The sequence below is a fragment of the Balaenoptera musculus genome, chromosome 20 (genome assembly GCF_009873245.2).
Source record: "Balaenoptera musculus isolate JJ_BM4_2016_0621 chromosome 20, mBalMus1.pri.v3, whole genome shotgun sequence".
Classification (NCBI taxonomy): domain Eukaryota; kingdom Metazoa; phylum Chordata; class Mammalia; order Artiodactyla; family Balaenopteridae; genus Balaenoptera; species Balaenoptera musculus.
In genome coordinates, this window is record NC_045804.1 from 2,266,884 (window position 1) to 2,288,819 (window position 21,936).

At 36.1% G+C, this 21,936-nt stretch overlaps 1 protein-coding gene across 2 annotated transcripts in view; it reads right to left on the reverse strand.

Annotated features, from left to right (window-relative positions):
* Window positions 1-19,622, reverse strand: part of ABCA6 (ATP binding cassette subfamily A member 6) — a 61,513-nt gene extending 41,891 nt beyond the window's left edge. For both annotated transcript variants that reach the window (XM_036835689.1, XM_036835690.1), the window contains exons 1-12: window positions 19,373-19,622; window positions 18,736-18,819; window positions 18,112-18,212; window positions 16,393-16,597; window positions 15,193-15,354; window positions 13,898-14,001; window positions 13,284-13,510; window positions 9,293-9,434; window positions 8,333-8,518; window positions 5,252-5,399; window positions 3,749-3,917; window positions 194-252 (exon numbers count right to left, since the gene is read on the reverse strand). In XM_036835689.1, the coding sequence (XP_036691584.1) occupies window positions 194-252; window positions 3,749-3,917; window positions 5,252-5,399; window positions 8,333-8,518; window positions 9,293-9,434; window positions 13,284-13,510; window positions 13,898-14,001; window positions 15,193-15,354; window positions 16,393-16,597; window positions 18,112-18,207 (1,498 nt within the window). In that variant the 5' untranslated portion in view covers window positions 18,208-18,212; window positions 18,736-18,819; window positions 19,373-19,622. The remainder of the gene's footprint in view (window positions 1-193; window positions 253-3,748; window positions 3,918-5,251; window positions 5,400-8,332; window positions 8,519-9,292; window positions 9,435-13,283; window positions 13,511-13,897; window positions 14,002-15,192; window positions 15,355-16,392; window positions 16,598-18,111; window positions 18,213-18,735; window positions 18,820-19,372) is intronic.
* Between the last annotated feature and the right edge of the window lie 2,314 nt (window positions 19,623-21,936).

The window sequence follows — 21,936 nt, forward strand, 5'->3', positions numbered from 1 at the left end:
TTTTGTAGATTAATAGATCCATGAAACATCTGGAAGGATTTTACCTCCAGTTCTTAATCATGGTTAATTTCCAGGTGGTGGAGTTAGGCTGTTTGTGTTTTTTTCTGTTTTGCTTATCCATATTCTCTAATTATTCACATTGAATTTTCTCCATTTTTTGTAATAAAGAAGTCAATGAAATGTTTTTCTTTACCTTTCAATACTTCCACTTTTCCAGTTTTTTCTTTATATTCTTTTTTAACATTTCTGATTCTGAAATAACAAAATGGGCACTTACTTAGACAACAGGAAAGTAAGAATAGTACAGCTCGTGAACACCCCGAGTGAGAGAGATGCAGCCAACTTTATGTGAAATAAGGGATGACATATAACAGCCCACTTAGAAAGACCAAGACTCATTTCTAATTAAACGTTTCCCCTGGGGGAGAAAATTAAGAGTCCCTCTAGAAAGTTACAATTAAATTACTAGTGTTTCACTTGGAAAAGTAGAATGCTCTGTAATTACCCTCACTTTCTTCCCCGAGTCTTAGAACATTTGGTGTTTCTTCCCCTGTGCAAGAGGCACTCATTTATCTGCACTCTTTAAGCATCATCTCCCATCCCCTTCAATCTTGGTCATTAATCAGACCCTCTGTCACCTGCATTTTCCATAGTTTCCTCCCTGAGAGCTTCTCTTTGGCTTCAAACTCTGCTTTAGATACAGTCAAATCTCCCGCCTCCCCTTAAGACAATTTTTCAAGCTAAAATGTAAACTTGCCATCTCCTCTCCCTCACGTGTCACTTCCTCCTCGGTCACGCTGGCTTCTGACCCCACTCCCCTGGTTGCTTCAGTGGGAAGCAACCTCTTCCTACTGAAAACATTCATGTCCTCCTGATGGCCAAATGCAACAAATACTTTTCCATCCTTACTTATTGGAGTAGGGGTCGCTATTGAGGACTCCTAATTTTCCTTGTTGAAAGTGTCTACTTTCAAGGTAACGTTCAACTTTAATTTTTTTCTTCCTATTTTTCCAAAAGTTCCTTCTCTGTTTCCTTGTAGAGTACTCTTCTTTCACCAGACAGCACCTTGCTATTCCACGGGGTTCTCTGTGTATATTATGGGTCTTCTCCTTCTAGACTCTGTCGATGGGCTATTTCATTGGTTCTCACGGTTTCAACACCAACCTAAAACTGACACCATCCTTTTCCCTGGGCTTTAGGCTCACACATCTAAAGGTTTGCTGGATTGCTTCATCCAAACATACACACACACACACACACACACACACACACACACACATACACACCCCTCTAAATCAATGACTACCAAAGTTGAATGCACATTGGAATTTCAAAAGAAACTGATACAGGATGAAGCAGGAACCAGGCTCAGACAGATTAGCGATGTCACAACCATGTAAGATCATATACGATGAATCTTCGAGTCAAAGGGAAACAGAGTTTAGTCACCCTCTTTTCTGAGCCTGAATCAGAATAAAGGTAAGGACATTTATTCAATCAGGATGCAGGTGATGGGCAGGGTTACAGCCAAGAGTCTGGAGATTTAAAAGAAAAAGGCTTCAAAACTGCTAAATCCGACAGGGTATTTTATTTCTGCCTTTCTTTGTGTAGTGGGACGCCATTGAAGTGAGGCTTTAGTGTTTTATTTTAAATAATAAACTTCTACCTGGGAGCGGCTGGCTCTTTTTGGATTTCAGAGATGACGGTAGCCATTCATGTTTGGAGCAGACATCCTGCCTGTGTTCTGGGCATGTTGCATGAATGGTGTAGTTACAGAAATGGACAGATGTGCAAACAAATGCCCCCAGAGAAGAAGGACTGGGTGGGGGTTGTGGGTGAGAGGGAGCAAGTTGTGAATGAAAAATAGATTTTTTTTTACAGAATGAAGATCTTGATTCTGGTTAGAACTCTGCAAGCTTTCCTCCACACTTACAGATACACAGAGCTGAAGGGCTACTCAGGAAAGAGGAAGAGGTCCTTAGTATATAAAGCAGGGACGCCTGGGAAAAAGGGAATCAGTATCTTAGTACCTTCTATATCCGTGCAAAATCAAATTCACGTGTTGGGATAGATTGCAGTAGACTTGACACTTGTCTAGCAGAGGGGAAGGGCAATGATTTTCCTAAGAAAAGGTCTCTGTGAAGAAAGACGTGGTAAGACTTGTGGATTGGGAAGGTCAATTGCAGGCCGTCTTGCAGTCCCAGAACCTGCTTCAGCAGTGACTGAAGATGCAGCATTGGTCACGGAAGAGCTATCCTGTGGGGCACCGAACCCGACTTTGCTGCTTTGGTGTGGATCTGGGGTGAGCAGCTGCACAACGGAGCCAAAAGCTTGAGTGAACAGGCTTTGGATCAGATGACTTTCCCTTCCTGCCCCAGACCTCCATGTTAGCGAAGAATCCAGCAAACAGACAGGATGTCCAGAATCAACACCACACAGATTGGTCAGGGTTGCGGGGTAAGGGTGAGGACATTTTGCTTTGCTCTCCTTCACAGAAGTCAAAGAACAAGCATTTTTTTGATCTATGTAAACTAACCTTAAGGCTCTCTTAGGAGACTGAATCTGAAAGTTATTGTCATTTGAATAGTAATATAATTTTATATTTTGTGTTCTCTACTGGTAGAGAGGGACTGATGACACCGCGTCTGGGGAGACTGTCCCTCACTTGGCTCTTCTCTTGGATGGATGCTTTCCATCAAGCCCGGATTGGGAGGGGCTGTAGCCCCGCAGAACACTTAACAAACAATAGGCTCAGAATTAGAAGGATGAAGCTTAGATACATAGGTTCAACCACGCTCCTAGAAACACTTCACTTCCCAGCTATAGTCCCTTTTCTTCATCTTCCTTTGCCTCCGGACATCTCCTCAGTAGCTACAGCTTGCGAGTATAGACTCTGGAGCCTGACTGGATTCCAACCTCAGCTCCTCTGTTAGGTTGACAGAGTGTGTGACATTGGGCAAGAGTCAACCTCTCAGTACTTCACTTCTCTCATTTGTAAAATGGGCAAAATAGAAGTGCCTGCCTTATAAGCTTTTTGTGAGAATTAAATGCATGTCCAGTACATAGTAAGCACTATGTGAATATCTGCTAAATAAATGCTTAATGTTTAAAACGTTCTCATTCTTTAACTTCAGTGCACATTAGGAAGATCTACAGGGCTCTTTAAAATCCACAGATACTTGGGTTCAAGCCCACTGTCCCTGAATTAGAATCCCTGGAGGTAGGGTCTGACAGCAGAGATACGTGAAAAGCTCCTCATATAAGTCTGTTACAAACAACCCTATAAAGTAGATGTTACTCTTGTTTCATAAAGGACACAGAGACTCAGAGAAACTAACTCATTTCTACAAGATTCCACATCAAATGAGAGGGGAGCGTGGTATTAAGATCTAAGAAATGTTGATTCCAAATTTCTTACTTCTTCCATTAGACCATATAAGCCAGACAAAACTATGAAGGAAGGGATTCAGAGAAAGAAAAGAGCAGCAATAAAACAGAGGTGGGGGACAAGAGACAGAAACAGGGAGGAGACAAGACGGAGGGTGAAGTGGTAATAGGGAACTATGTTCAATATCCTGGGATAAACCAAAACGGAAGGGAACGTGAAAAAGAGGGTATATATACGTAGAAGTGAATCACTTTGCTGTACAGCAGAAATTAACACAACATTGTAAATTAACTAGATTTCAATAAAATTTTTGAAAAATTCATTCACCTTGTGCCCGTATATTAGTGTATGTGTGATTACCTGATGGCTTCTTTTCCTTGGAATTCTGGAGCTACTGGTTCAAAATAATCATCAGAGGGGAACTCAGGATCTACTTCTTTCTGAATGACCTTACTATCAGTCCTTTGGTGTTGGAAACAAGATGATGAGTTCAGGAAAAATAATGGAGAGTAACGGTGCTCATTTCCATCTAATTAATCAAGAGGCAATAAAATGTTTGTTCAGTAACATGAAAACAATGAGCAAGGAAGCCTTATTCAGAACAGTATAGAATGTCTTGGATGTTTAAGCATCATAAAGAAATTCTTTGCTTTCTAACTTCCTATTATTGAGAAGAAAGCTTGAGAGTGAAGAAAACAATGAAAATTAAAATTATTACAAAAGTTAAACAATATAATAGAACTTTTGATGAAGTATAAATCAAAGGTTGGAATAAAATGTGTTCTAAAAGGTGTTTAGAATTATGATTAAATCAAACATTGGCCGGGAAAAGCCTTAATATGGCACATAAAAATAATTTTAAATATGTTTGTGAACTTAAGAAATCACTTGACCCAACAATATGATTGAACATAATACGGAAATCTATATGGTATATGAATAAAAAGTACGTGGGGAAATTAATTTGTTCAGGATGAATATATGGTCATGCTCTAGATTTTAAAAAATGAAATAGTATTTATTATTAAGGGTTTTCAGATATTAACCAGAAGTGATAAAAAGACAGAAATACATACGACAAACTTAAATACAGTCAAAGTGGAAGGAACATAAAAAATAAGATATATAAGTAAGATTTTGCAAGGAAAAAGCATTCTGATTCTAGTATATGTGCAGGAATTCTAGGCTTATGTGAAATTTTTAGTTGTTTACAAGATAAAGAAAATCTAACTGGGTAATATACTTCTGTAAATATGAGCAATATATGGAAAGTTTAAAGAATAATGATGAAATCATCCTCTGTAATTTTCATTTGTTATCTCCTTAAAATAAATGATGCACAAATGGCCCTCCCATAAACAGAGGCGAGTGAGGAAAACACTGATTATTTTCCACCTTAGGTCCTGTCCAGCTGCACTTAGTTTACAATCTACCCTTCTTCTTGTAAGAGGAACAAATTCTTATTAGGAAGCAATTTCACCATACAATGGCCCTACGCTAATCAAAATCATCTTAAGAACTAATTTATTTCCACTCGTTCTGATACAAATCCTAAATATCATTCTTTGAAAACACTTTCAGGGATCCTTGAAAAGATTAACATTATTTAACACTATATAATTATAATATGCATTAAAATTATCACTACTGTATACCACTATATTACATTCAGAAGAATAATTATTTTTATATAACAGTTCCTTCAGACCATTAAAACTAAGAAGTAGAAAGAACTCATTCAGCCTGTGATGGGAAATATTTGTCATTCTTCATTTCTTAAAATATATTTATATAACCTTAACAAAAAAATCTTCAATGTGCTCAATATCTGAGGATGTCAGAGTAAAACCCATTATTACTTACAGGGTAAGATTTTGTCAAAGTATAACGCCAACACCAAGTACAAAAGAGCATCAAAAGCCAATATGGAAAAAGTTGCTATCATTATATATGAGTCCCCTGAAGTGTCAGGAAAAATTACACCATTCATATTATAATCCAGGTGGATAATCTAAGATTCAAACAGAATAATAATAAATATTTAAATTAAATAAAAATAATTCAGTGTAGCAGCAAGAATTATCATTTTATTAAGTAGCTTTTTCAAGAAGCCCTCATAATGAAGCTATTAGTGAAACTATTTCTATTTTACAGTAATCAAAGGAATATTAGAAGGAAATACCGATTTTTAAAAATACGGTGTTTTAGTAACAGGAATTTAATTTATAATACCTTTGTTTTTTTCATAAAGCCATCACAGTATTGCAAACTATCTACTCCATGCAACAAAGAAATATAAATTTTAGAAAGAATATGAAGAATTCTTTGAAGTTTCTTATTAGGATGATAAGAGATCTATCTCTTTTTCTAGTTATTACTATAAATAAAGATTTGTATTTATAATTTTGCCATGTAATAATAGTACCATGTTCTAGGCACTGTTCTAAGTGCTTTTTATATTATCCCATTTAATCTTCATTATAATCATATAAGATAGGACTTATTATTTCTCATCTGCATTTTACATATGATGAAACTGAGGCACAGAGAAGTTGGGTAGATTAGCCAGATGAGGTCAAAATCACATAGTGAAGAGTGATAAAGCTGGACTCAGAATACAGGAAGTCCAGCTCCCAAGCCTAGTTCCTCACCCTAGATACTCTACAACTTCTCAGTTTATGTTAAGATTGTTAACATTTCATGACAAAATTGAGTTTATTCTAGGAATGCAAGGGTGGATCAACATTTGAAGATCAATCAATGTAATTCAAAATAAAACAGACTGAAGCAGAAATAATGTAATTAATCTAATAACGGCAGAAAAAGCAACTGACAAAATTCAGTGTCCACTTATAATAAAGTCTCTTTACAAACTAAGAAGATAGGAGGTCTTCTTTAATCTGGTGAATTCAATGTAGGAAGACCAACACCAAAAACCATGCTTAACTGTGAAATGTTGAAATCTTTTTTCCCCCCTGCATTTCTATTCAATGTTGTATATACTAAAGGTCCCAACCTGTGCAGTAAGGCAAGAAAAATAAATAAATGGCATAAGGACAAAATAAACCATCATTATTTGTAGACATCATGACTAAAAATAAGGAAATCCCAAGATAAAACCCAGAAAAATACTAGATTTAACAAAAGAACTACGTTATACAGCAGAAACTAACACACCATTGTAAAGCAATTATACTCCAATAAAGATGTTAAAAAAAAAAGAATATAGCAATGATAGTGGACACAATACCAATGTACAGAAATCAATTGCATCTCTCTACATTAGCAACAAACATTTAAAAGTAAGAATTTAAACATAAACGCTATCTATAATGGCATTAGAAGTATCAAAAAACAACCTTTGGAATAAATCAAGCAAAAAAGGGCAAGGATCTATACAGAAAACTGAAACAGTTACTAAGGAGAAATGAATGTGAAGATAAAATGTGTTCATGACCAAAAACAAGTGTCAGTTTCCTCAAAGCGATTGAAAAATTCAACTGCACCAAAATCCCAACAGCTTTGAGCACATCTACTGTGTGTATATGTGTGTGTGTGTGTGTGTGTATATATATATATATATATATATATATATATATATATATATATATAACTTGTTAAGTTAATTCTAAAATTTTCATCATTTCTAAGAACCTAGAAGACGCTCTCTTGAAAAAGAAAATAAGATTTTCTTTTAAAAAGAAAAGAAAGTAAAATTGTTACCACCAGATATCAAGACATATTATAAAGCAAAACAATTGAGACAATGTGGTATCAGTGCAAGGATAGACAGATGGGTCAGGACATGATTGGTTCAGTTGTGACAAAGGAAATACTGCAGTTCACGCAACTTCATCAACAATCAGGAAAATGCAAATTAACACCACAATGATATATCATTACTTATCCGTCAGAATGGCTAAAATTTCAAAGACTAACAATACCAAATGTTGGTGAAGATTTGGAGCAAATGAAACTCTGAAACACTGTTGGTGCAAAAGTAAAGAACTGCAATCACTTTGGAAAAATATTTGATAGTAACTATGAAGATTAGGAGATTCATACTCTAGCGCTAGATATACATACACTGTTCAACTCCCAAACATATACCAAACAGAATTGAATACACATATTTACTAGGAAATATGTGTAAGAATTTATTGGCAAGTTATTAATAACAGTCAGAAGCTGGAAAATATTTTTGTCCATCAAAAGAAAATAGTATATTCACACAATAGAATACTATAAAAACCATACTACAGCTACACATAAATTGTATATGTAAAAACATAATGTTGAGTGAAAAAAGCCAGATCTTCAAAAATCACTTTGTACAATATCACCTATATAAAGTTAAAAATAGGCAAAACTAAAAAATTGTATTTAGGAACACATACTTAGATGATAATGAAAAACAAGGTGGTGATTATCATAAACCTTCTACTATTTAGGAGGAAGGAGTGTTTAGAAATGCTTCTGGGGTTTTGTCCACATTCTATTTCTTGATCGAGTTCATGAGTACTTTGATTCACTTAAATTATTTATTAAACTGTAAATTTATGTCTTGAAAGTTTTTCATATTTGAGGTTTCAAAAAGAGGCTTAAACAACAATTCTTAACAAACTAGCAGAATGCTTTCATTATGTGATAAGAGAAGAAAGGTCAATATTTACATATAGGAAAAAACGCTAGAAGAAAGTACTTCAAAGTGAAAATACATCTGAGAAAGGAAAATCTGGAAGAATTATCTGAAAGAATTTTTTCTTCAAGTTTCCTTGTGAGATGACAATTTTTCTGCAATGTAATAATAACATTTTCAAATTTAGCTTTAGAGTAGAATTGTTTAGAATAAAAGCTCTTAATCTGAAAGTACTGATTATGAAGATCATGAAGTGTCTAGTTCTTTTGAAAATTCAATAATAAACCAATTAACTATGATCTCACCTGGTTAATTCCAGCAGTGAAGGCAAAGGGGCTACAAATACTGAAAATCCATTCCAAAGGTGACGGCAGTTGTCTATAAAATGCAGTGAATCCCACACCCCCCCAAAAGAGAGTGAGGACAAACACAAGCAAACTGGTGAGGATAGTTTTCTTTAACAGCACAGTCATCAGGAATGCCAAAGCTATCTGAAAGAGAGAGAAGGCATTACATAGACTGACAGTCATTGGTAGCACCTTAAAATAAGGATCTTCATATCGTAACATAAGTATTTATCACGGAGACAGCGATGAACAATATTAAGGTATAATTATGCTCAGTCCTTCTCTCAACCTCTTTGTAAAGAGAATCCTTATTTGCCCTACTCAAACGCTGGGTTTTTGTTGCCAAGGAAAGAGCGGGGAAAGCTGCAGGAAGAGCTGAGGAAAGGTTAGAAATGCAGACTTGGAAAGACAGACAGAAACTAAATTAATATGTTAACAAAGAGCGTCTACATACGCTCTGCAGAAAACACCCTGGAGGGTGGGAGAAATTAGAGGCTCTTGTTCAGAGAAGGAAGAGGGGGTTACATGGGAAGTCAGAGCAGGGTGAACAGGGCAAAGAGGTGTGAAAAACTACCACATGATGGGGAACCACTGGGAAAAAAGATGGATCCAGCCGTTAAGAGCATCCTTATTAATCATCTAGAAAAGTCCTAGATAGTTTTACAGTCAAAATAATTTTTAGATGCATAATTTCATTAATTCAGACCTTGATGCAAAAAATAGGCCCAATTTTATTTAGGTTACATCATTTTCTCATACTCATAAAGACTTTCTCAAGCAAACACACACACACACACACATGCACGCACATGCACACACATGAAAGAAGCTGCTATAGTTGCCTGCTGAGACATTAATTTTTGCTATATATAACTAAGACCTAAAGCAGAGAAAATGGTAATAAATGTATGAACTTACCAAAGATAAGCCATATAAGAAAAAGAGGGTAAATATAACCACGAAGCCCGTCATGACGATAATTTGGGTAGATATTATGATAATTGTAATGATTATAGAAGTAATGAAGATGAAACCAGCATAGATTAAACCCCAGGAGAGCCTAAATAAAGACAAATATTATTTCAGTTGTTTTAACTTTATTATGAAATATTTAAAACATACAAAAATATCTAAAGAATAATACAATGATTACCATGGTACCTGCCACCTAGATTAATAACTAGAATATTACTAATATTACAATGGCTGTGCTGGTGCCATGGCTAGGTATCAGCTCTCTATTCAAGTATTATATAAATAATGTGAACATACATAAACAGTATCATCTTGTCTGTATTCTCCTGCAACTTGCCTTTATCCACAACATGTACACTATTACACACTGCAGTATAACATTTCATTGTATAAATATATCTCAGTGTTCTCCTGCCCATGGACATTTAGGTTGTTTCCAATTTTTATTTCTAATGCAATGTTGCTAAAAATATTCTTGTATTTGCCTTTTTGGGGAAAGTACACAAAATAATTTCTTTAAGGTGAAATTGCTGAAATAAAGGAGATTAGCATTTTTGTACCTTCAGCTTTATTATATTACCAAAGTGTTCTAATTATAAAATTGGAAGGAAACTTAACAACTTCTGATCAATCAAGTAACCATGGATGTACTGGGGGCAGATGATCACTTGACCATTCTTGACGACCTCAGCCAGCAGCACCTCCACCCTCCCTAGCTGCAGAAAACTGAAATTTCATAACTGTACTAAGCCCATTCCAGTCTTCCTATTCCTATTCATGACTGCTTTATTTAAACCAATATAGCTTATGGCACACCCTTAAGTGTTCGCACTGTTTTGCTTTAAATGTGCTAGTGTTCACATGTTTATGAAGTGGTTATTAGAAACAGCAGTCATTCTAAGAGGCCTACAGGGTGTTTTAGTCCAAGCTTCTCATTTTACAGATGAGTAAACTGCAGTTTGTATTCCTAGTTAATGGGCATACTCAAGGTCAACAACGTAAATCAATAACAAAGCTAAGATAGCAGCTGTAGGCTTTCGTTCAGCCCAGAGCTCTTTCTTCTACATAAAATTGTCTAATAATAATTCAACTGCTGGAAAAAACCGCAAAAGTATTAAACCAGGAACTTGCATTAATATGTTCCAATAGAACATGTTTAATTATTCCTTATTTGACTTCTTTTTAAAATTTCATGTCATTACAATGATTCAGACTGTGTTAGAACATCGGCGTTCTTGGAAAAGCACGCCGCAGTCTGCAGAATTCACTTTCTGAGTAAAGAAGGGAACTGCCATAGGTAGGAACTGAAAAACCATAGGGTAAGGGAACTACAAATGAAGGAAGTTAAAACATTACCTAGAAAAAGGAACTTATTGCAGAGAGTTGAGGGGATGTTAATAAATCTATGAAAATCTTCAGGATAAAACAATTTCAGATATCACATTTATAGAATAAATATTGACTACATTTCACATTTATGGCATTAGTAAAAAACAAAACGAAACAAAACCGGGGGTGGTGTGCTGCAAAACTTATTTCCAGTAGACACTCTGTACTTAATAAAAACGTTTCAGAATTTTTTTCCTTCTTAGTTTTAAGGACATATATTCATTTTGCTAAATTTTAGGTTACATGCATACTAAGAAGCATTTATCCTGAGAAGGAATCCACATCTAAATAACCAGTACTTTCTGATTTTAATCTAGAGTTGGCTTGTGCCTTCCTGTTCTAAGGTGGCTGCAGGGATGCTGTCCCACAGGACAAGCCCTGGGCTGAAAGAGGGTCATTTTTCCATCGTTCCGCTCTCTCTTCCCTCCTAACAAACGCCAACCATTCCTTTGTATTCCCCAAGCTTCCACCGCAAAATCACTCCTCTCCTCTCTTTTTTTATTTCAAGACCCAGTTTCCTCTTTTCCTATTTCACAGTTCAGTTATATTAGAATTAAAACTCTCTCTGTTAATAAAATATACTTCATAGGAATTTTTAAATTTCCTAGACCTTAATTTTATTTCAGGGAACATGTATCTTGCAAAGGATTGTTCAATAAATAGTCCCTCATCCATTCCAGATAGTACCACATCCATAAAGAGTATTTTCTTGATATGGGGAGTATACAAGAAATATCTCCCAGGATTCAACAATGGAAAATGCTAGGTTTCTTTTAGGGTAAAGCAAACAGATTATTTTTCTTTTTTTCTTTTCCTAGACAGTATGAATTTTGTGACTGATGGTATTGCAGAATTCTCTGCCTTGGCCTCTTAGAAGCTTAGAACTTGTATGATTTGCATATTTATCTGTTAATATTACCTATTTATTATTTTGCTAAATCTTTGTTTCTACTCATCATTTATTTTTATTATAATACAAATACATGCATAGATACATACATACATGATAAATATGTTGAAATACATGTTTTAAAATCACTTTAAATCATTTGTAAAATGGAGCAAGATATGATATAAATATATCAATTTATGAAGCAAATGCTCTTATTAAGTGCTTCTTATATGCCAGCCTATGTGCTGGGCACCTTTATAGGTTATCTCAACTCCAACATATGGTATTTAGTTGCTCCAAAAAATATACCCCAAGTTACCCAATCTCGGAACAGAGGCTTGCCATTATAGGATCATACTTTCTTCAACAAGAGGAAGTGTAGAGAAATCAAGTGATAACTATGGGTAGACCAAGCAGGAGAGTTGACATTAGGGCACTGGGCACATGAAAATATGTTCCACATCACTAATTATTAGAGAAATGCAAATGAAAACTACAATGAGGTATCACCTGACACCAGTCAGAATGGCCATCACCAAACAATCTACAAACAATAAATGCTGGAGAGGGTGTGGAGACAAGGGAACCCTCTTGCACTGTTGGTGGGAATGTAAATTGATACAGCCACTATGGAGAACAGTATGGAGGTTTCTTAAAAAACTAAAAATAGAGTTGCCATATGATCCCGCAATCCCACTCCTGGGCATATATCCAGAGAAAATCATAATTCAAAAAGACACATGCACCCCAATGTTCACAGTAGCACTAGTTACAATAGCCAGGTCATGGAAGCAACCTAAATGTCCATCGACAGAGGAATGGATAAAGAAGATGTGGTACGTAGGTACAATGGAATATTACTCAGCCATAAAAAAGAATGAAATAATGCCATTTGCAGCAACATGGATGGACCTAGAGATTGTCATACTGAGTGAAGTAAGTCAGAAAGAGAAAGACAAATATCATATGATATTGCTTATATGTGGAATCTAGAAAAATGGTACAAATGAACTTATTTACAAAACAGAAATAAAGTCACAGACGTAGAAAACAAACTTATGGTTACCAGGGGGAAAAGCGGGGGCGGGGGGGTATAACCTGTGAGACTGGGATTGACATACACACACTACTATATATAAAATAGGTAACTCATAAGGACCTACTGTAGAGTGCAGGGAACTCTACTCAGTACTCTGTAATGACCTATATGGGAAAAGAATCTAAAAAAGAGTGGATACCCGTATCTGTATAACTGATTCACTTTGTTGCACACCTGAAACTAACACAGCACTGTAAATCAACTACACTCCAATAAAAATTTTTAAAAAAATTAGGGCTCCTGGGTTTGAGTCCCTGCACACAACATCCATTTGACAATGGGCAGCTCTTTTTCATTCTCTGTGATCTTACTGGTACCTCTATCATAGCATTGGCTTAACATGCTTATGGCACAGAAAAAGTGCCGGGCAAATTATAATCACGATCTTGCAGAGCAAAACTTAACAAAGACTAAACTGAAAATTCGGAACAACGCCAACAGCAAAGTAGGCAATGTGTCAAGTTGAAATCATTGTGTTCTGGAACAGTAACACATTTTCACTGCTTCCGAATTTCTCTGTTTACTCATTTGCACTACTTGAGTCAGTCACTCACCAGAACGCTGAATCTTGTAGACCCATCATTTTCATCAAATCCTTATACTTTTTTCTCTCTTTTGTAACATTGAGTGATAAAAAATATATAAATGGGGAGAAGTAAAGCAAGCAGTAAAAAATGAACATCTCATTTTGAAGGTTCTCTTTAAAAATAAAGGGTAATGTCTTCATATTTATAGCAGTAACTGACATCAACTCCTCCATCACATAGTGATTCGTCGTGATCTAAAGAAGGGTTCAAATGAACAAAATTGTTACTTAAAGTATAGAAACTGGTGAAATCTGAATAAGCTATGGGGATTGTACCAACGTACATTTCCTGGTTTTAATACTGTTCTGTGGTTATGCAAGATGTTACTTTCAGGAGACACTAGATGAACGGCACATGGGCCTCCTTGTACATTGTTGTTGAAATTTCCTGCCATTCTATAACTAGTTGAAAATTTAAGGTTAAGAAAAAAAGTAATGTGCTCCTTTGCCTAAAATTCAATTTCACCATTTGGATGCCTGCTTCATTATATAAATACATGAAAACGTGAGTAGACACCATCTTTGATCAAAACCTTGATGCCTCTGGAATAAGTTCACATTAGTTATTAGAACTCTTCTTACTTGTATAATAGCAGCATTAATGGCAGTTTGTAAAGTCACGAATCCTCTACTCCAGTATTTAGCCAGTGAACAGGAAAACTCATTATCTGCACCCCAACAATGAGCTATAAGCACAAAGAAAAAAGCAGAACCAACATTATGGGATGAAGGCAATTGGAAAATAAGCAACAAGAATCCAAGAGAGAACGATCTAGAGGAGACTTCACCACATAGATAAAAGGAGCAAATGAAGTGTCTAATGTGGCAATTTGATTCATGGAAAACATGGTATGCACAGAAAGTCTTAGAAAATAAAAAGAAGATGAAAGCAAACACTCTGCTTGAACCATCCTGGACTCCTTGCTGTGCCTCAGAACGCCAAACGCACAGCAGTACTAGAACTTCTTTTGTGTTCAAAGGCTCTCCCTCCAGACAGATCCATGGCTCACTCCTTCCCTCCATCCTGATCTCTTTTCAAAAGTTAACTCCTCACAGAGGTCTTTCCTGGCCGCCACAATTTTAAAAAATCTCCATTCTGGTCTAAGCCATCATCAGCCCAGTAGTATGTTTCACTGCATTCTCTGCAATCCGTTCTCTGGGCTAAATCCAGAGCACTCCCTTAGGCTTGGAAACCTAATCATGTCTCTGCCCTGATTAAAGTACCTCAATGGCTCTCCATTGCCTTAGGTTTCCAAGACGGCACAGGGTCTAGCCCTCGAGTAACTTCGGCCTCCTTCTCCCAGCCCATTCCTTTTTGCATGCTCTGTCCAGCTGTACAGGACTGCTGCTCTCCCATACCAACTCACAGAGGCTCTCTCCCACCCCTGGGCCCCCGCAGCTTCCTCTTCTGTCTGGAATGCAATGTCCTCCACACCCCACACATGCCATTTCCTCTGGCGTTCCTGTAACCGTCACTTCTCCAGGCAGAACTTCTCTAGTCGCACAGCTTCTTAGGAAGCCCTGGTCTAAGTCCCCCAAGCGCCTTGTCTTGCACGGGTCGTTACTTGTTCACTGGCTGCCTTTCCTGCTAACCTGGACGCTCAACTGAGTCTGGGACCTATCAGTTGTGGTCACCTGTGCATCCTTTCCAACATGCACTTGGGAATTCACTATGTATCTGTTGGATGACTCAATGGCTTTTTGAAAGCCTTCCTCGAGGGGGAAGATATGATTGACTTTGGAATAAGCTCAGCAATAAAATGTGTTTTGTGTATTTTCTCTTGTGCCATCAAAAGAATCTTTGTTGCCCATCCCATCCTACTCCATGTGTTAAAAACATGAAAAATGCCATAGTGATATTTTATATGGAAAGTCACCTGTGAAAAGATCTTCCTTCAAAATCGGAATATAATATCCCTGATAAAATTTTAACTTATAAGAAAAAGTGTCATTAAAGATGACTCCCACGGTGTATGGGAAATTGTCTAGAAGTATTTTATCCATATATTTTTGATCTGGTGCCCCGATGACTCTTCTTCCTGTGAATTGCATGGTGAAAAATAGACACAGAGGATTGTTAGAGTTTCACCAAAATAGACTGTGATATCCAACTTTGTCATCACATATTTCCATTGGAATTAACTAAAATCATTTTCCCTTTAAATTAAACTTATCCCAAAAGGCAAAAAGGGAAATTTTTTGTTGTTTTAGATTCTAGAATCAGGAGACATGCATGAGAATTAAATGTTTTCTTTTAATAATGACAGGTATTAGAGCAAGTTTTAGGTATATAAAACTATTTTGCCAAGGTAGTATGCATAAGGGAATTGGGATACAGAAACAGAGGTAACCGTAGCAGTTATTATGTGGTCAGAGGACTCCAGGTTTTAGATTTACTAAAGCAAAGGCACTTCATATGGTCTTTGCCTTATGCAGGAACCAAGGCCACAAAGTGACTCTATTTGTAACAGCCAGCAATTGTACCTGCTGGAAATCGAGGACTAAAGAGTAGCTCACCAGACTGCACCCAACCTGCCCATGAGTGAAACGCACATTCTGCTTATATCAGTTACACAGAAACCTCATTTAGAATGAAGACCTTTAAAGATGCTTACAAATTATACCATATGCAGACAGAGTATCTTTAGATTATCCATCCTTAATCTTCATAGTTCTGAAATTAATATATAATAACCATGACCTAATTTCTTTTATTTATTTGTTTTTTCCTCAATTATAAATCTTAATCATTATATTTCCATGTTAAAACACCCACACTCCCCAATAGCCTATTCCTCTTAGGTATTATTCTGAAAATCTGAAATTACAAATCTATTGTTTTATTTAGATTCCAGTAGAAATGTAGGTCTACCTAAAGTGGACCCTCATCAAGCTGAAAGGGTTTAAAAGGCTAATTGTTATGAGAGAAAGAAAAAACTGACCAAATTTGTGTGCTATACTGATACCTAGATCATTAGCATAATGGATAACTGTGACTTCAAATTAAAAAGGTACACATTTTTTCAAAAAGATCTAAAACAAAATCAGTACTACTTTTTTGCCGTCAGCACACCTACCTTTCAAAAAGGGAGCACATGCCGTCTTATTCATTATCTGCTGGGTTATGTTGGAGATCGGTGTGTACACAACATCCATAGAAGAGCTATTAAATTTATCTACCCTTCCCAGATCCTGAGGGGGCATTTCAGGAAAATGCACATTTTCTTTTAAATATGAAAATATGCCCATATAAAATCCTAAAAGTATTGGGAACCCCCATTCCTATATAAAAAAAAAAGAGAACACATTTAGATTGTATTCTCTGAAGGAGCTCAGTCAACACCAGAGGACAATGGAAGACAAATTCCAGTTTCACCATATAGTTGGCTTCTCTTTGCTCTCACTCTTCAGAGCGAAGGGAACCCAATGAAAGATCTATATCGAGAGAGTTGTCACATGTATCATTCTCCAATACTAGAACAAAACTTTTGCATTAAGTCATGAACTACTGCAGAAGCCAGCCTAGAGCCTAACAGGATGACTAACAGGACTGCAATCCTTACATGCATGGGCAGGTGATTCTAGGGTCTGTAAGACACAGAGTATCCCACATAGAGCTCATGATGGCAACGAGAAACATTTTTGTCAACTGTCATATCCTTGTATTGGAAGTCGAAGAGAATGAGAAGGGACAGAGTGGAAGAGACTGTCTAGTGGTCCATCAGTAATAGTCACCTCCCCCTGCTTGGCGCAATGCTGGGCCACATCCCCAGCCTCCGGCGATGAAGTGGGACCAAATGCTTGAGTCCTTGCCAGTGGAATGTGGGCAGAGATGACCTGCACTGTTGCCAGGCCCGGCTAATGGAACCCTGCACAACCTTCCCTATTCTCTCTGTCTCAGTCCTTCTGCTTCCGGATCTGACTGGCTGCACAGGATCCAGTGAATGTCTCCAAGGTCTAGGGCGATGGCAGACTCGCATGACGAAGGAGCCTGGGTCTCTGAGTGACTGTGGGAGAAGATTCCTCAACCTACCCAACCCACGTCACTTTCACTGCCACCCTTATTTAGACTGTGAAAAGAGTGAAAAATAAACCTTTGCTGTGTTAAGCATTGAAATTTGGGGCTTTAAGGCACACTGACAATCAGTGGTGTTACTTGGTCATAATTCTTGGAAATAATCCCTGTGTAGAAAATTCATGGCCTTGAAAATAGGTCCACTCAATTTACAATTAATTCCTCTATTTCTGCTAGACACTATTTTTTAATATTTCTTGACTCTAAATTTATTATCCATGACAGCAGCTTTAATAGTTGCTATAACTTACCATACAATTAGATTTTCAGTTATTCTCCTTTTGAAAACAATATGAGTAATAGTTGGTCTTTCTAATTCTACATTATTTTTCAGAGACTGCTGTGAGTCTCTCAGGTTGACAAGTATAACTAGAGACAAATTCAAAGTCAATAGATGCAGTCTGCACAGATACAGAGAATAAACTGGTGGTTTCCAGTGGGGAGAGGGAAAGCGGGAGGGACAATATAGCAGTAGGAGAAAAAAAGGGTTATTATAGGATTATACGAAATCATGTGTGGGAAACTTTTGAAAATTGTAAAGCATTACAGAATTTAAAGAGTCTTTCATTCAATAAAAAAAATGTACATCCTTACAGCTCCTTAAAAAACATAAAATAAAATAGATGCAGTCTGTTACTTAAAATATAGAATAAGAGAATCATGAGGCAATGAAATAAAAGCATAATGCTAACTGTGGAAAGAGGTAAATGGTCAAACATACCAATAAGCTCTGTCTTTTCATCCTCCATTTCTTAAGAAGATTCTTGCACAGAAGTGCTTGAGTTTGCTGGTACACACTTTTCTGTTTCATATGCATTTAGCCTGTTCATTAAACAAAGAGAAAGTAAACATGGTGGAGTATCAACTAGAAAAATAAGTGTAATAAGAAAAACCTTGATCATATTTTGGGGGAAAATATTTCCTACCTTTAAGAACTGCAAAAAAAAAAAGGATTTAAAATATTATTTCAATAATCATGACTGTAAAATTTGACATCAAATATGCTCACTGTAAACTATTTGGGAGAAGAGTAATGATAGGGAAGTAGAGTGAACTATTATCACAATTTTACAACAATTACAATTAGAATGGAAAAGATACTTTGATTCAGAACCTGTAAGATACTTCCCATTTTTGACATTTTATACCAGAAATTCAACTATATAAACAGAGCAGTTGAATTGTATCTCATCTGAATAATAATAATCTTGCATTCTTTACATTTGAATAGATACCCCAGAGCTAATCAAATTAACATAAAAATTCTGATTATTTAAACTCATCTAAATAATTAATTATGTCCATTAGAAACAATCCCAAGGAAGTACTTTCTTTTGGTATTTACCTTCCAGATTGAATTGAACAACTTTCATCAAAAGAGTTAGGCCATCAGATAACGATCCAGACTCAAAGGACTTGAAACTTGATTCTGATACACAGGAAGAATAAAACAATTTATGTCAATTTTCTGAACTCAGAAGTCCCTGAATAACTGAGGAAACAAACTACAAAGTAAGGAAAGAAGGAAAGAGAGAGAGAGAGAGAGAAAGAAAGAAAGAGAGAGAGAGAAAGAAAGAAAGAGAGAGAAAGAGAGAAAGAAAGAAAGAGAGAGAAAGAGAGAAAGAAAGAAGGAAACAAAGGAAGATCACACAGGAAAGTAATTTTGCCCAAATGTTTGCAAATGAACAGAGAAAATTTTTTTCAGTTTTTATAATCTCAAAATTAAATTCTTTTAGATTTGCATATCAAAATATTCAGACAATTCTCCCTCAGCTAGTACAGAAGCAAATTTTACTATCTTCCTATATTCTACTGTTGTATCTACACAATAAAAGTTGGTTAGGAAAAATTAGAAACACTTTGTCTTCAGGTCTTCAATACAAAACACATAAGTATTTGGAAACATCTGAAAAATAGATTGATTTTAGCAGTGTTCACCCCTATGTTTGGCATATAGCACAACAAAACAGAGCTTTACTTACTGTCAGGATAATGAGAAAAAAAGCACGCTGGAAACACTGTCAAAGCACACGTCTTTTTGTCTAAGGCAACAATTAAAATTTCTTTATTGCCACTTCTTCATATATTCTTTAAATGAATGCTTACTCCCAGCAGTTCTTACCCAGGCTGGTTTCTGAGAAGGGGTGTAACCAGAGCAATCTGCACATGATGAACTTGTTTTGTTTTCTGTCTTTTCTTCCCTAAGCCAATTATTCTGCAGGGAAATGACTGTTCCGGGGTTGGTTAGGAATAAAACAAACCCTGTGTTTGTTCACTTGGCCTTTCAACCCCAGGGATAAGGGGGGGAAATAGTAAACAAGGAAAATGGAATTAGCTCTTCAGACATGATGAGACTAAGATGGGGTAAAGGGCAATAAATGAGTAACTAACCAAACAAAGTAGTTAAATTTGTATGAGAAATCTTAAGCTGTTTTTTTTTTTTTTTCACTACTAATGCCTAAACACAACTGCCGCTGACATCTCTGACTAACTTAGGCACACCCCAGAATGCACTGGAGCTGAGTTTTCTGTTTTGTTTTGTGTTTTTGTTTTTGTTTTTGCCTAAAAAAGTTAAGCAATCCATAGCCTGCCTTGGAGAAACACCTACATTGGACAAGTGAAGAATTACGAACAAATGCCTTTCCCCTGCTCCATTCATCACGGATGTAGGATTTCATAAGGCATCTGAACAAAATAAAAGTAAGCAGATCGCTAAGGACTAAAAAAAAAATAAGAAAAGATTCAGGTCAATTTTTATACGTGAAGACTAGGAAAAAACTGAAATGTATTTCAATTCCCATTGCACCGTCTATCTCTGTAAAGAGTTACAAACTTCTTGACCTGCCAAAGTAAATCTCAAAACAAGAAACCAAAGTCCATGAATTGGGAAATCTCAAATATTTGACATGGCTCCCAGTCCACAGATGTTAATAATCATAAAGCTGAGAGATGTTCTGGAGAAAAGAGGTATAATTTTAAAACAAACGTTTAAAGTCATGGTATTTTGTAGAGACATTTCTCTCCTTGGTAATTAGTTCTGTTTTTAAAAATAGTTAACAGTGAAATAGTACATGTCTTTTACATTAAAAATTGGCAAAAACAAAGTAAAAAGATGTTCTAAATGCCTCTTGGAAGGGGGGTGGGGTGGACAGTCATAAACACTGATAAAATTTTATATCAATAAAAGGTCAATGGCCCAAACAAAGATTCTAAGTTTCTTTTAAATCACCTGAAATATAGTTCAGGTTTTTATTCATTTTGTTGTTACACTTGTTTTAGACCCTATAGACTCTATTTTAGGAATCATTTTCACTTTGCCTTTCTTATAATTGCATTAAGATTCACAACTACAAAATCAATAATTAGTTAAATATATTTTACTAGTTTCACTTCTTGTCATTGTTTCTTGTGTATTCTTTCTATTCCTCTTTCTTGACTCCTTTACTCTGATTTATTTTTATTTTGGGGACTATTTTCCTTACTTAAACCCAGGGATTTCCCCACAAATATGACCGAATATGATGAGGAAATGCCCGCCCTCCTGCTAGAAGCACATTGGAATACTGAGTAAAATACATCTAACACAGATGTTCAGATGTATAACCAACTTTAAAAAGGAAGAAGAAAAAAGAAAGGAAAAAAAGGAAGAATGAATGGAAGAAACAGAGAGAAATGAAGGCACATTGCCAGAGGCTAAAACTGAAAAGAGAAATTAAAGCCAGAACTATGAGTGCTACGTCAGAAATACAATAGTCCAAAGAGGTATTTCAATACCCCGTGACCAGGACTCGGTCCTTGACAGGTTGTAAAGCTGGGCTTCATATCTCTGCATGAATCCAGAAGCTTCACAGGACCGTTCAGTGCTAAAAAGAGAAACTAGAAAAACCTCACCCACTACCCAAAGGAAAAGTAAGGATATGTATTCTTTGCCCAATCTCTGGGTTAAAAAAAACAAGTTTCCTCCATAGAAAATGAGACTCCTGAGTATATGTCGCACATGTCAGGTACGGGAAAGAAATCTGAATTTACTGTCCCTGCACAGCAATGTGTCTGAGAACAATATCATAGCAGTTAGTGTTACATACTCTGGAGCCAAGCTCGGGTTTGAATTCTGGCTCTGCCATAGCTGTGTGACCTTGCATAATCTATTTAACAACGCCCCCTCGGGTTTTCTCATCCATAAAAATGGAGATAACACTGTGTGTGTGTGTGTGTGTGTGTGTGTACAGTATGTATGTGTGTGTGTATATATACAGTTAATAATATATATAGTTAATTATATATATAGTTAATAATGTATATAGTTAGTAATATAGTTAATAATATATATAGTTAATATTACATATAGTTCATGTTATATATATAGTTCATATTACATACATATATATATAGTTTTGGGGGGATTAAACTCATTAGTATAAGTAAAGTTTATAGAACAAGGCCTGATCCAACAATTCAACTCCTGGGTATACGTTTGAAGAAAACAAAAACACTAATTCAAAAAGATACATGCACCCCAGTGTTTGTAGCAGCATTATTTACAATA